Source organism: Orycteropus afer, unplaced genomic scaffold (genome assembly GCF_000298275.1).
Source record: "Orycteropus afer afer isolate SDZICR_OR568_19922 unplaced genomic scaffold, OryAfe1.0 scaffold00082, whole genome shotgun sequence".
Lineage (NCBI taxonomy): Eukaryota > Metazoa > Chordata > Mammalia > Tubulidentata > Orycteropodidae > Orycteropus > Orycteropus afer.
Window position 1 is genome coordinate 11022279 of NW_006921669.1, and position 15119 is coordinate 11037397.

Here is a 15119-nt window from a genome sequence, read left to right on the forward strand (position 1 = left end):
TGGAGTTCCTGTGGGCCCAGAAAGTAGGTGGGAGTGGGGGATGGCCTCATCTCTGTTCATCAAGCAGGTGTGGGGTATAAGAGTAACAAGAGGAATGTGGTACCTTTTCAGTCTTGCAGGTCCGGAGTGTCCTTGGGGTTGCTGGAAAGCAGAACATGTTCTTAAGCCCCAGGAATCTGCGAGACACTGTCTCTTTAAATATCCCAAATAGTCAAGCCACTTTTAAACCTTCAAAATGGCAGCGTCCTCTGGACTGGCAAAAGTCCACAGTTCAGCCTGCCTTTCTCTTCACCTTCTCCGTTTATTCCTCAGCCACCAGAGCAGTCCTCTGTGCAGTCCCTGGCTAGCAGGGCTGATTTTTAGGTTAATTCTTAGATCCTACTCGACGGCAAACAACAACAACCACCACCACCACTTGGGAATCTCCAAGCTGTCTGTGCCGTCAGGATCACTCAGGATCATTGCCAGACTGCAGCTCTGTCTGTCTCCTTTTTTGGTATTTTCACGCAAATTCTTCTGCTAGTTGGGGTTTAGTCCACGTCTATATACTCCCCTTCAAGGCTCAGGGGTCCACGATTATCTTCTGTGTCTATGTTAATTGGTTTCCCTTTTCTTTGTTGAAGAGGAGTTGAAGTGCAGTCTTTCTGCCCAGTCCGCCATCTTGCCGGAACAGATCTAACATTTCTGTAACCACAATTGATCCCCATCAAAGAAGACTAGTAGTTATGTTTTTATGTGAAATTAATCTTGAATGGTGTACAGTACAGCATGCTCCCCCCAAAAAAACTTTGATTACTCTTTCTGTCATGGAAAAGCTTATTCACTTACTTTCAGTATATTGAGTTAAGGCGGTCCTGAAATAATCTTTCATTCATTCATTCAACAAATATTTACTGTTGATCAATTATGTTCCAGGAACAGTTCTGGGTGGTGAGAATACAGCCAATGAACAAAACATGCAATGTCCTTGCATACATTCTAGTGCAGGACAAAGTAGTCATAATGACATTTCTAATGATCTAATGAGACAACCTACTATGCCACATTTTATACAATTTTTTATGAATCAAATTTCTATGCCTATGTTGCAGTGGTTGTTATGTGCCGTCAGGTCGGACCTGACTCATAGGAACCCCTCCTTGGGTTTCCGAGGCAGTATCACTACGGAAGTAGATTGCCCAACCTTCCTTCTGAGGAGTGGCTGGTGGGTTTGAACTGCCAGTCTTACTCAATGGCACATAACAACAACAACAACAACAACATGTTGCAGTGGGAATCCCCCAAATCAAGTTCCCACTGTAGCCAAATCTTATTCATGGAGCAGATGTTAAACTTCAGGAATAATTCTACATCCATAACAGACAAGATTTTGTTCATTGCTTTGAGGTTAAAAATGAGCATGGTATTGTCTAGATCAAGGTAGGCATTCCTCCTAGTCCTCAAATGTGTAAATTAATAATGACTAAAGAGCCTGCACTGTTGATTTATGTATTGTATCTCTTCCACCAGAACTTGTTTCAGGTGGAAAGTGTGAACTGCTTCTGTGTAGACTGGAAATCTGGGTCCCGAACAACGTACACCCAGGCTTCACAGAACATCCGGATTGTGGGTGCAGAAATGGCATATTTTGTTGAGGTTCTCCAGGTAACTGCCTCCAGGTTATTTAAGTACCCATACACATTGCTCTCTGAACTTGAAAAATGCTATAGGTCTGATATTTGTTCCCCTTGGTTGAAAAGAAAAATGCAAAAAATCTAGATTTGGACTTCATTAATAAAACTAACTCAATAAGCTAGTTTGGTTTTTTTAAGTGAATTTTTTTAAGCAGCCAGGTAAGTTGTTTTTGCTGAATTCCACCAGTATCTGTTCAAATTTTACCAGTGGTCAAACCAAGTTGACGTGACAATGTTGACCTCAAGATTAAACTAGTTTTTTTGCTTTTGTGTTTTTTAAGAGAAACACAATAATAAGAAGCTAACCTGACTTAGTAACCAAAAATATAGGGAACATTAAATTTGCATGTGCTTAAGTTATTCCTTTCATTATTATTTTCTAATCCAAAGTCTTGTTTCATTATCTCTGAGTAATAAGTTTTCATCTGACAATATCTACCAAAGTTCTCTCAACATTGTAAAATGAAAAAAAAAAAAGTCCCACTTGCAACTATGTAAAAGTTAGACCCATTTCCATTTTCTTTATGTAATTATGAAAAATACCCATGAAACACAATTGCTTTGATGAAGCAACATGTCTTCCTATAATTTAAGTTTTCAGAGTTTTCCCTTCTGCACTGCTCTTTAATCCTGTAATACTTGAAAACATTCTGAAGAGATTTCCTTCCAACAGTCGGCGTTTGGATACTCACCTTCTGATGTCCACATCATTGGCCACAGCCTGGGTGCCCATGGTGCTGGGGAGGCTGGAAGGAGGCTCAATGGGGCCATTGGACGGATCACAGGTTGGTCAAAAGAGTGAAACCTGCAAAATTAGGCTAAATGTAGCCTAACGGTTGGTGGTTCAAACCCACCAGTGACTTCACAGAAGGAAGCTAGAAGCAAATTTTCCTTATTTAAAAAAAATGATAAGGTAAGGAAGAGCTAAGGAGCCTTGATTATCAGTGGTTAAAACTCTTAGCTGCTAACTGAAAGATCAGCAGTTTGAGCCTACCAGCCACTCCACAGGCAAAAGATGGTGGCAGTTTGTTTCCGTAAAGGTTTTAGCCTTGGAAACCCTATGGGCAGTTCTGCTGTGTGGTATAAGCGTCTGTGAGTCTGAATAGACCAGGTGGTTGCAGGTGGCAACCACTAAGGAAGCACTCACTATCTCTTCCCAAGTATAATTCATGGTTACAGCAGTGTTTGCTCTCTTATCTGTAACTAATGAGTGTGCATAAACCTGGGTAGATTTTAACTTGACACATCTTGTTTACTTTAGGATTGGATCCAGCTGAACCTTGCTTTGAGGGCACCCCCGAATTAGTCCGATTGGACCCCAGTGATGCCATGTTTGTGGATGTAATCCACACAGATGCTGCCCCTGTGATCCCCAACCTGGGTGAGTTCCTCATCTCGTCTTCCCAGAGTGACTACCTGCTCTTTACTAAGTCTATATACTAACATCAACCTTCCCTTATTTTTTAAATTCCTCAGGGTTTGGAATGAGCCAAACTGTTGGCCACCTAGATTTCTTTCCAAATGGAGGAAAACAAATGCCTGGATGTCAGAAGAACATTCTCTCTCAGATTATTGACATAGATGGGATCTGGGAAGGTAAAACCATATGTCTATGAAGAGATTTCAGGGAAAGTTTCTGTTTTGGTTTGCCAAAGTTGCTAAATATCTCGGTAGCACAGGTCTCTCATTATATAGAGCACAGGACTTTTCATTGTATTCCTAAGACACTCAGCATTCTGTGAGGCTTTTAATTGGGGGAAGAGGGCAAGATGAGACCATTGGAATGAAAATGTATTGATGGTCAACTTGCCATGGTTCTTAAGGAGCTCTGGTGGCATAGTGGGAAAGGCATTTGGCTGCTAACCAGAAGGTTGGCAGTTCAAATCTTCCAACTGCTCCATGGAGGAAGATGGGGCAATCTTTCACAGCCTTGGAAGCCCAATGGGGGTCACTATGAGTCGGAATCGACTAGATGGCAATGGGTTTGGTTTGTCTGGTTTTCCATGGTTCTTCTTTAGGGAATATATTACTAAGTGATATTTAGATACCTACTTAGACCAATCTTTTCTTCTAAAGTTGTTTTCCCCTCTCACTAACCTATGGGTTAACTTGTGATTGATTGCAAATCATGAGCATACTTCATTAATAGTCTCTATCTGTGACCTTCATGAATTGAAACTATTTTGAGAAAGAGGAAAAATTAAACGTCACTGTAATCATGTCTATTTCAAAGGAACTCGTGACTTTGTGGCCTGTAATCACTTAAGAAGCTACAAGTATTACTCTGATAGCATTCTCAACCCTGACGGCTTTGCTGGATTCTCTTGCGACTCTTACAATATTTTTTCTGCAGTAAGTACACTCCACCTTCCATCCAAAGTACACAGTGACCATCATCACTTCTCAAGATTGGTGTGGCTCTCTAGCCAGCATGCATTCAACAAACATTACTGTATCACTGCCAAATTACTTATACTTTTAATCATATCTACTTCCATAGTGATACCACCTCAGAAAACCAAGGAGGGTCGCTATGAGTCGTATCTGACTGGATGGCAGTGTGTTGCATTTGCATTGCGTTTGCATTGTGTTATGCCTTAATGGTGGTAAAGCATTAGGGAATTGGAGAAAAAATGGGTTTGTAAGTAGAACTGTCTCATGTCTCCCTCATTCTCTATCACTGCTGTTTGTATCAGGGAAATTTTCAAATTTGTTTTGAAAGTTGTTCTAAATGAGTCACATTAGGGAAACTATGTCTATAGGATGCTAATGAAAATGTGAAAATTTTAAGTCCTGACCTTTAAAAGCTATATAACTATAGGTATATGAATGTTTCTATATAATCTCATACTTGCCAAGATATTCTTGAATTTTCATCTTCTTTGGTATTTTCTAGATATCTAGGTTGAAATCCTTAAATATGATCTTGAATGTGACATATATATTGCTGATGGCTTATCTAATTGGCTTTTTTTTTCCTGTAAATTTTACCAAGTCAAGTAATATACCAGTTGGTGTCATAATTACCCAGGAGATACAGCTCCCTGATTAAAAGAGAGGATGTGAATCATGGTTTCACCATTAAATTGCTGAATGCCTTCAGGTGAAATGCTTAACTACTCTTAGGCAGTTTTGTCATTTGTAAATATAAATAATAATGGTATGACTCCATAGGTTTGGCTCAGGATTTAATGAGAAGACATATGTTAATGGCTTAGCTGAGAGGCCAAAATATAATTATTAGTATTCTACAAATGTTGACTATTATGTGTGGTTACATATCTCATTCACATTACAGTTTGCATATTCAATAAAAATAAACTTCCCTTTTCTTTGATTTAACTTTATCTTTTCTCCAAGTCTTTGTTCTCTAAAGTCACTGCCATCAAGGCAATCCCGACTCACAGCGACCCCTCTTTGGGTTTCTGAGACAGTATCACTACAGAAGTAGATTGCCCAGTCTTCCTTGTTCCCTGTCCTCTAGTTTGTGGAGAAAACAAGCTAACAAACAATAATAGCCTTAGGTCTCATCCTTTTCAAACTTAGTCAGATTTGATCATATAAATAGTCCTTTTAGGTAATGCTTAGCTGCTTTTAAGGAGCTCTGGTGATACTGTGATTAAAGCATTGGGCTGCTAACCAAAAGGTGGGCAGTTCAAACCCACCAGCCACTCCACAGGAGAAAGATGAGACAGTCTGATTCATTAAAGAGTTACAGCCTTGGAAACCCTGTGGGGCAGTTATACTCTGTCCTGTAGGGTTACTATGAATCAGAATCGACTCAATGGCAGTGGGTTTGGTAGTTGCTTTTTAAGAAAAAAACTCTCAGTCTTGCAGATTGTTCAGCCTTTGAACTCTCTCAACAGTTTTTCTGTTGCATTGGAGCAAGGTGATCATGGTAGTGGCAGTCAGGGTGTGTGCTTGGAAGAAGGGAAGATTTGGGGGTCCGTGGGTGCAGGGTCATCTGCCTCTGCCAAACTCGGCCAATGTCCCTGTCTGTCTTATCGACGGGAGCACTGCTAGCATTTGCAGATGGAGTCCAGGGCCTGTCTGTTCCTCTGGCTCGGGCAGTCCCTCAGAGAGCTGTGCCTGTGTCTGTGTTGCTGGACGGAGACCCTGAGATTCTGCCAAGTCCATTATTTGGCCCATTGATCCTGGAATCTACTTCTTCTTTCTACTGTAGCCTACCCTCTCCATAGTAGGAATTGGGGTGCATTCCTCCACACTCTACTCTTCCTGCTCTTTCTCTTTCCCCCACAATTCTTTGACCTAGAAAGAGAGGACATTCTCCAATGTTATATTCATCTTCGCCAGACTGCCACCTCCTGGCTAAGTCTTCATGGCCAATTGGGGTGTTTTCTCTCCACTTTGGGAGAATTCTGGGATCTGAGTCTTTCGGGCTTTGATTTACTAAATAAGAGCTAAAAGAATTGAGAAAAGCCAGACTTTTGAGGCAATTACCTTCCTATTTTGCATGTTAGGAACTCATGATCCCCTCCTGTTCTTCCTCTTAGCAAACCTTCAAAATAAATCCTAACCACCTTGCAGACAGAGAGAAGTCTTGGGCCAAGTGGTGCAATGTAGATGCAGGAGAGAAAATAGAAATCCTCCCATTGTGTTATTTTTATAATATTTTTGTTGGCATTGTGTTATTCAACAGTGAAATTGCTCATTTTTCATGGTGAATAATCCACTTTCATAAGATGCATGTTTAGCCTTTACTGAAACACTACTACAACTATCAGAACAGAATTGGCTTTAGAATATTTGAATTGCAGCAACATGTGGAAAGAAGATGGTACACTATTAAAGGAAAGAGCATCCTCATTCACCATTGGTTTCTTTTCACCAGAACAAATGTTTCCCCTGTCCAAAAGAAGGCTGCCCACAGATGGGTCATTATGCTGATAGGTTTCCTGGGAAAACCAACGGAGTGGGTCGGAAATTCTACCTAAATACTGGTGATGCCAGTAACTTTGCCCGTAAGTTTCTATTTTACTTACCTTCAATATATAGATCTCGTGATGTCTATTGAAAATGTGTAAAATAGCTTTTTTATATAAAAGCTTTAACCCCTCTTCAAAGTGGGAAAAATAACACTCGACTGTAGTGCTCAAGGTGATGGTGGCTGGTTTTGGTGGCAGAATGGGGCTTCAGGCCTGAACTATCAATGATATGATTAAAAATAAAAAAAAGGCCTTATGCTCTTTTAAGATCTATCTATATGGGATCAAGGGAGCTCTGGTGGCATAGTGCCTAAGGCATTTGACTGCTAACCAGAAGGCTGATGGTTCAAGCCCACCAGCCTTCCTCTGGGAGGAAGACTGGGAAATCTACTTCCATAGAGATACCACCTCAGAAACCCAAGGAGGGGTCTCTATGAGTTGGAATCGACTCAGTGGCAGTGGGTTTTATATGGGATCAAATTGACAGCAGCAACTGGAAAGATCAGATAGGAAATTGAGGGGGCAATGAGTTTATGTTAATGGAGGAGGAAAACCTTGGAAAAAGAGGATGAGAATGGTTGCACGAGTGGAAGGGTGTAATCAGTTGTATGGGCAGAAATGGTCAAGCTGGTGTTCCACTGTGTATATTCTCAACAATAACAACAAAAATAAAATAATTGAGTAACAATAATTATAAATGACTTCACCTTTGATTCTGGTGCTGAATTCAGGTGCCTTCTTCCGCTGCAGCTTCTTTGTCAGTCAAGGTTCACTGAGTAAAGGGCTGAGATTTAGTACAAACAGAAAGAGTAATGCAGGACAGAGACAGCAGAGGTCATGGGAATGGAAGGGAGTTGACAGATTGGAAAGATCTTTAGGAAGATAAGGTTTGGAAGGGGGAGCTGGTGGGGGAGCAGGGGGTAGGTTCCAGGTTTCTTTTCTGGGTACCAGAGAAAGACAGCTATGTGGATGGGAGTCAATGGTATAACAGCATCAAAATCAAAAGATCAATTTTAGCCCTTCTCCATTTTGGTCTAGGCAAGCTCTAAACAGCAAAACTGGAGCTCACAATTGACTAGCACCAAATGAACAGCCTTTCAGTTACCATAAATCAACACATTTCCAATGGCAGTAGAAATTTAAATTATAGAATAGTTAAAAATAAAGGAAGGCTATCGAGACCAAAAATAATGACAATTCTCCAAAATTTGGTGATATATGAAAATTAAGTGAACTGATGAGTATTTAAGAATCAATAGATTAAAAAGTTGAAGGCAAAATGGATTGCATTTACTTCCTTGGTTTGAAGAAAGATCTATTGAGTCTGGAAAGATTTGTCATTGTCCCGATGCCAGTCTCCTGAACATTTGACTGAAGGAATGTGAAGAATTACCAATACTGTATTTAAATGTCTAAACTGTGCAGTTGTTGTTTTTGTTGTTGTTATTTGCCATTGAGTCGGACCAGATTCAGCAACCCCTCCTCAGGTTTCCAAGGCAGTATCACTACAGAAGTAGATTGCCCAACCTTTCTTCTGAGGAGTGGGTGGTGGGTTTGAACCATCAGCCTTCTGGTGAGCAGTCAAGTGCCTTAGGCACTACGCTACCAGAGCTCCTAAACTGTGCAGTAGTAACATCCAAATTACCCTGTTCTCAGTGCATCATGTCTACAAGCTGACATTTATGATTTTTTTTTCATGCAGGTTGGAGGTATAAGGTAACTGTCACACTGTCAGGAAAGAAGGTTACAGGACACATACTAGTTTCTTTGTTTGGAAATAATGGGAACTCCAAGCAGTATGAAATTTTCAAGTGAGTGAAATATTACTCTAAGTTTCTAAAATGTTGGGATACTTCTTCTGTATAATGTTTTTTTATCTTCATTATAGTTTATTCACTACTACATAAAGGAGTTGAGTATTGCCGCATATAATTAAAAAGCAGAGTGTTTCACCCTTTACCTGATTACATTTCAAAGTTGTTTTGAAATTTTTGTCTTTCTTATTTCCTGAGAAGACCATTGTTGCTAATTTTGATGAATAATTTACTTTTGATGTCTGCCATCTGATTTATAACTAGTAAAGAATTATGCCACCCAAAAACAGCTGGGGGAAAAAATGATATAGTAATGTCATTATTATAAAATTGTGGAGGAATTGTGATGAAAGCATATTTAAGATTTTATGAAGGTAAGGATAACTTTAAAGTAAGATGAGCCATAAATGGCATGAACTAAACTGAGTTAGTATACATGTCTGCGTCTGTTAAATTGACACATGCAATATCAATTATCTTAGCTAGGTATACACTGTAAGGTGGTTTTCAAAACATATGTATTTATATTCATGTATGTTTTTGTTAATATTAACTTGCAGGGGCTCTCTCCAACCAACCTATACCCATTCCAATGAGTTTGATTCAAATGTAAATGTTGGTGACCTGCAGAAGGTTAAATTTATTTGGTATAATAATGTGATCAACCCAACTCTACCCAGAGTGGGAGCATCCAAGATTGTGGTGGAAAACTTTGAAGGAAGAGTGTAAGTATATGTACTAAAATTCCAAAGGGATTTGTAATATTGAGTCAGGTTATAATTTTATTCCCACTGAAAGTCTGCTTTGTGTTAAATCTCCTATAGTGGTTCTCTAATGCTCTAGTCATAGCTGCTTCCTTTTGTTTCTTTAGGTGAAAATATGTAACTTCAGCAAAACAACTTTGATAGACTTGTAGATAAGTGTTGTGTTATCTGATACAAATTAAGTATTAGAATGAGAATCTGACTTCATGATCCTAATGTGAAAAGAATGACTTCATTTGGTAGATCCATTTTGTGCTATCTGTGTGTCTAATGTGAGACCGGCATCTCCCTCAAATTTCCTATGGTCACCAAACTAACTCTTAATATTATTAGGAAAAAAAAAAATTAAATTCAAAGGCTGTAAGAAGTCCCCGCTGTGTCACTGGCCCTCTGAATGAAGTCAGAGGTCCAGAAGATAAACTAGGTGATGACCAAAACTGGAATGTGTGTGAGCCAAAGGTTGTTTACCATGATGAACCACCAGAAAAAGTGAACTCTTGATGATAATATAAATGCAGTATCAATTCAAGCATTCTGAGTATTAAGCTAAATTCTGAGGCACAATGCTATGCTTCTGTTGTCATGCCATTCACCCAAAGACAAGACTTTTGCTTCCTGCAAAGATGGAGTAACAGAGAGCAGATTTACCTTCCCAGTTGAAACACCCCAAAAATTCAGACAAAATATATGAAGCAACAGTTTTCAAGACATTGGAAATCAGGCAAAACAAACAAATGAACAAAAAAAAGACAATTCCTGAGAGGCAAGAAAAAAGCAATGTGAGCTTTACAATTGCCCAGCTTATTGCCTTGAGAGAGTTTCCAGGATGTGGCCAAGGAAGAGAAGTACAGGCAGAGCCCAGTGGACAGCCCGAGTCGAGGAGACACAGCTATAAAGCCAGAAAGACTAGGGTGACTAGATTTTATATGGTAGAGAATCAGAGAGGAGAGGACTGCACAGAGAGACAACTTCAGAGATCTGTAGAGCCCCCTTAAATGGTTAGCAGAGTACCAATCAGCACATATGTGTGAGGAAACTGCTCAAGGCCAGTGAAACACTTATCTGAAAGGATTAGAGGGAACAGTACCCAATACTCTTGCAGGACCAACCAAACTGGAAAAATGGATAATTCAAGAGACACTGGGTAGAGTGTTTAGGAAGGTCTTGCCTCAGTAGTGGGGAATAATTACCTAGACTGAAAAGAACTGAAAGGATCAAACTGTTTTCAAATAACTGCTTCTGAAAACAAAGCTCAAGAAAACTTGTAGGAATACACAAGTATCCAGCAGACATGGTAAAATTCACAATGTCTGACATTCAACCAAAGATTCTCAGGTATGCAAAGAAACAGGACAATACAACCTATAATGAGAATAATCAGTCATCTGAGATAAACCAGAATGACATAGATATTAAAATCACAGACAATTACTAAGCCTGTATCACATTTGTCCACAAAGGTCAGTAGAGACATGGAAGATACAAAAAAGACTAAAATTATAGCTATGAAAACTAGTGTCTGAGATGAAAATGTACCAGAGTACCAGATGCAGTTAACAGGAGATTAAACATAGCTGAAGAAAAGATTAATGAACTTGAAGACATAAACATAGGAATTATACAAAATGAAGCAACAGGGTTGGGGGATGGGGGATGAGAATTTTTTAAATTAAAAGAACACCAAGTAACCTAAAATACTTGTGATTAGTGTCTCCAGAGGAAGACGGACAGAAAAATATATTTGAAGAAATAATGACCCAAATTTTCCAAACTTGATGAAAACTCTAAACCAAAAGAGAACACATTCAGCATTTCTCAAGCTGAAAGAACTGAAGAAAAGAATTCAAGCCTTGAGTTGCAATACTGAAAGATTCTATGGGCAAAATATTGAATGATGCAGGAAACATCAAAAGAAGATGGAAGGAATACACAGAGTCACTGTACCAAAAAGAATTGTCCATGTTCATCCATTTCAGTAGGTAGCATATGATCAAGAACCAATGGTACTGAAGGAAGAAGTCGAAGCTGCACTAAAGGAATTGGCAATATACAAGGCTCCAGGAATTGACAGAATATCCATTGAGATGTTTCAACAAATGGATGCTGCACTGGAGGCACTTACTTGCCCATGTCAAGAAATTTGGAAAACAGCTACATGGCCAACTGACTGGAAGAGATCCATATTTGTACCCATTCCAAAGAAAGGTGATTCCACAGAATGTGGAAATTATTGAACAATATCATTAATATCGCACACAAGTAAAATTTTGCTGAAGATGATTCAAAAATGGTTGCAGCAACATATTGATAGGGAACTTCCAGAAATGCAAGCTGGATTCAGAAGAGGACATGGAATGTGGGAGAACATTGCTGATATCAGATGGATCTTGGCTGAAAGTAAAGAATACCAGAAAGATGTTAACTTGTGTTTTATTGACTATGCAAAAGCATTCACTGTGTGGATCATAACAAATTATGGATAACATTGAGAAGAATGGGAATTCCAGAACACTTAATTGTATTCATGAGGAACCTGTGCACAGACCAGGAGGCTGTCATTCAAATAGAACAAGGGGACACTGCATGGTTTTAAATCAGGAAGGGAGTGCATTAGAGTTGTATTCTTTCACCATGCTTATTCAATCTATATGCTGAGCAAATAATCCAAGAATCTGGACTATATGAAGAAGAGCATGGAATCAGGATTGGAGGAAGACTCCTCAAAAACCTGTGATATACAGAAGACACAACTTTGCTTGCTGAAAGTGAAGATGACTTGAAGCACTTATTGAGGAAGATTAAAAGTCTTTAATCTTCCTACAGTCTACAGTATGGATTGATTACACCTTGACACAAAGAAAACAAAAATCTTTACAACTGGACTAATAAGCAACATCATGATAAATGAAGAAAAGATTGAAGTTGTCAAAGATCTCATATTACTTGGTTCCACAATCAACATTAATGGAAGCAGTAGTCAAGAAATCAGATGACATATTGCATGGGCAAATCTGCAAAAGACCTCCTTAAAGTGCTGAGGAGCAAAGATGTCTCTTTGAAGACTAAGGTGCACTTACCCAAGTCATAGTGTTTTCAATTGCTTCATATGCATGTGAAAGCTGAAAAATGAATAAGGAAGACCTAAGAAGAATTGATGCTTTGAGTTGTGGTGTTGGCAAAGAATACTGAAAGCACCATGGACTGCTGAAAGAACTAACAAACCTGTCCTGGAAGAAGTGCAGCCAGAATGACCCTCAGAAGTGAGAATGGCCAGACTTTGTCTCACCTATTTTTGGTCATGTTGTCAGAAGGGACCATTCCCAGGAGAGGGATATCATGCTTGGTAAAGTAGAAGGTCAATGAAAAAGAGGAAGGCCCTCAATGAAATGGATTGACACGGTGGCTACGATGATGGTCTCAGGTATAACAATTATTGTGAGGCTGGCACAGGACCAGTCAGTGTTTCATCTGTTGCACATAGGGTTGCTATGAGTCAGTGCCAACTTGATGACACCTAACATCAACAACAACCTAAACCCACAGATCCAAGAGAAAAACACAAGGAAAATGGAGAAAGCAACACCAACACACATAAAAATCAAATTGCTAAAAACTACTTATAAAGAGAAAATGTTAAAAGCAGCTGTGGGGGGGAATAAGACATTACATACTGAAGAACACAGATAAAGATACAGCAGATTTCTTGTCTAGAACAATGCGAGTGAAAAGAGAATGGAGCAGCATTTTCAAAGTACTGAAAGGAGAAAAGCTATCAACCTAGAATTCTATACCCTCGAAAAAATAACTTTGAAAGAAGAAAATTAAATAAATACTTTTCAAAAACACAAAAGCTGCAAGATATCATCACCAGCAGTCTAGCACTACAGATGTTAAAGGAAAGTGTTCAGACAGAAGGAATGTGATATTGGTAGAAATAAATTTACAGAAAGCAATCAAGAGCACTGACATGATAACAACATTGGCAAACACAAAAGATTTTTAAATATTACTAAGTATTTTAAAAGATAATTGTTTAAAAAATAATGTCAATATTTTGGGGAATTTGGTAGCCAATGGCTAAGGCATTTGACTGCTAACCAGAAGGCTGGTGGTTCAAATCCACCAGCCACTCCTCAGAAGGAAGGTTGGCAATCTACTTCTGTTGTGATACAGCCTTGGAAACCCAAGGAGGGGTCGCTATGGGTTGGGTACTACTCAACGGCAGTGCATTTTGTTTCATTTTGTATAAGTAAAATGTAAGACAATGGTGCCATGAAGGGTGTTGGTGGTGTGTGCTGTCAAGTCAATTCCAACTCATAGTGACCCTGTAGAACAGTCTAAAACTGTCCCCACAGGGTTTCCAAGTCTGTAATCTTTTTTCTGCAGAGTCACTCGTGGGTTTAAACCTCCAAATTTTGGTTAGCAATTGAAGAGCTTAACCACTGCACCCCCAGGGCTCCTTCCTATTAAGAATAGAAGAGAATAAATGGGAATACACTATTGAAGGTTCTTACCCCATATGTGAATTAGTATAGTACCCTTGGAAGGTAGAATGGGATCAATTAAAAACATATGCTGTAAACTCCAAAGCAACCACTAAAATAACAAAACAAAGAAATGTGGCTAATAAGCTAACAAAGGAAGTAAGACAACATCATAAAAAATAATCAATGAATCAAAAATAAGGCATAAAAAAAAGGTAAAGGGAACAAAGACAAAGGGGGAAATGAGGAGCAAATAGACAATAGGCTCATTGCTAGTTGCCTTCCAGTGGATTCTGACTCTTGGCAACCTCGCGTATGCAGGGCAGGAGGCCTTCCTGGGGTTTTCAAGGCTGTGACCTCTCAGCAGACACCAGGCCTATCTTTTCAGGCACCTGTGCGTATGTACCAACAGCCAACTTCCAGCTCCTAGTTAAGAGCTTCACTGTTTGTCCAGTGACTCCTCTCACTGCAGTAGTTTGTCTCTATGGCAGCTCCACTAGCCAGTGTAACATCAGCACTGAGAGAAGAGCAGACCTCACCATTTTTACTTGGAGCTGATTTTTTGTCAATGTGCTGACCCTCATCTTGCTCATTTGTGTTAGCTGACAATGTGCCAAGTGTTCAGTGGATGCTTTTGTTGTTGTTGTTGTTATGTGTGGATGCTTTTAGGACATAGGAAAGAACCCTCCCTGCCTTTCGAGGAGTCGTTGACAAATCCTCTCTGTTGTTGCACTGTCATGAGAGAGAATGGGAAAGGTGAATCCAGTCCTTTCTGCCAAAGAGGCCTTCCCACAGCCAATGCCTGGGTCTCAGGCACAGGTCATCCCTTGCTCAGCCTGAGAGAGAGAACAGGGACTACCATGCTCAACACACAAGCTGTGTGTGAATAAAAGGTGATGTTTTTGTTGTTTTCTCTCCACAGGTTCAATTTCTGTAGTCAAGAAACTGTGAGGGAGGAGGTTCTGCTCACCCTCAACCCGTGTTAGGAACCTACAGATGTGTGATCACTGGATCTTAGCACTAATAAAGTCTAATAGTGAAGCAATACATTCTTTTCTTTTGTCATCAGTGTGCATTATTTTCAATAAAACTTCAGGGATTGGTGATTAAAAATCCAAAATTTGGAGGTGGTCTGAGAACCACAAATACCCTATATACCCAATGCCATCGAGTTGATTCTGACTCATAGCGATCCCCATTGAGTTTCCAAGGCAGTAAATCTTTATGGAAGTAGATTGCCCTATTTTCCTTCCACAGAGTGGCTGATGGGTTTGAACTGCCAACCTTCTGGTTAGCAGTCAAGTGCCTTAGGCACTGCACCACCAGAGCTCCTTAGAACCACAAATAGCTATTGAATTTTGTTCTACAGTAATCCCTGACTTATCACAGGGCTCCATTTCCACCAGTCTGTGGTAAGTCAGTTCTAAGTCAAATATCT

The 15119-nt window shown here is 39.6% G+C and overlaps 1 protein-coding gene across 1 annotated transcript in view; it reads left to right on the forward strand.

Annotated features, from left to right (window-relative positions):
• The window catches only part of LOC103197643 (pancreatic lipase), a 22469-nt gene extending 7802 nt beyond the window's left edge, over nucleotides 1–14667 (forward strand). The window contains exons 4-12 of the mRNA XM_007941598.1: nucleotides 1510–1644; nucleotides 2347–2458; nucleotides 2935–3054; nucleotides 3150–3269; nucleotides 3907–4025; nucleotides 6526–6655; nucleotides 8322–8430; nucleotides 8994–9158; nucleotides 14604–14667. Of these exons, the coding sequence (XP_007939789.1) occupies nucleotides 1510–1644; nucleotides 2347–2458; nucleotides 2935–3054; nucleotides 3150–3269; nucleotides 3907–4025; nucleotides 6526–6655; nucleotides 8322–8430; nucleotides 8994–9158; nucleotides 14604–14667 (1074 nt within the window). The remainder of the gene's footprint in view (nucleotides 1–1509; nucleotides 1645–2346; nucleotides 2459–2934; nucleotides 3055–3149; nucleotides 3270–3906; nucleotides 4026–6525; nucleotides 6656–8321; nucleotides 8431–8993; nucleotides 9159–14603) is intronic.
• The last annotated feature ends 452 nt before the right edge of the window (nucleotides 14668–15119 follow it).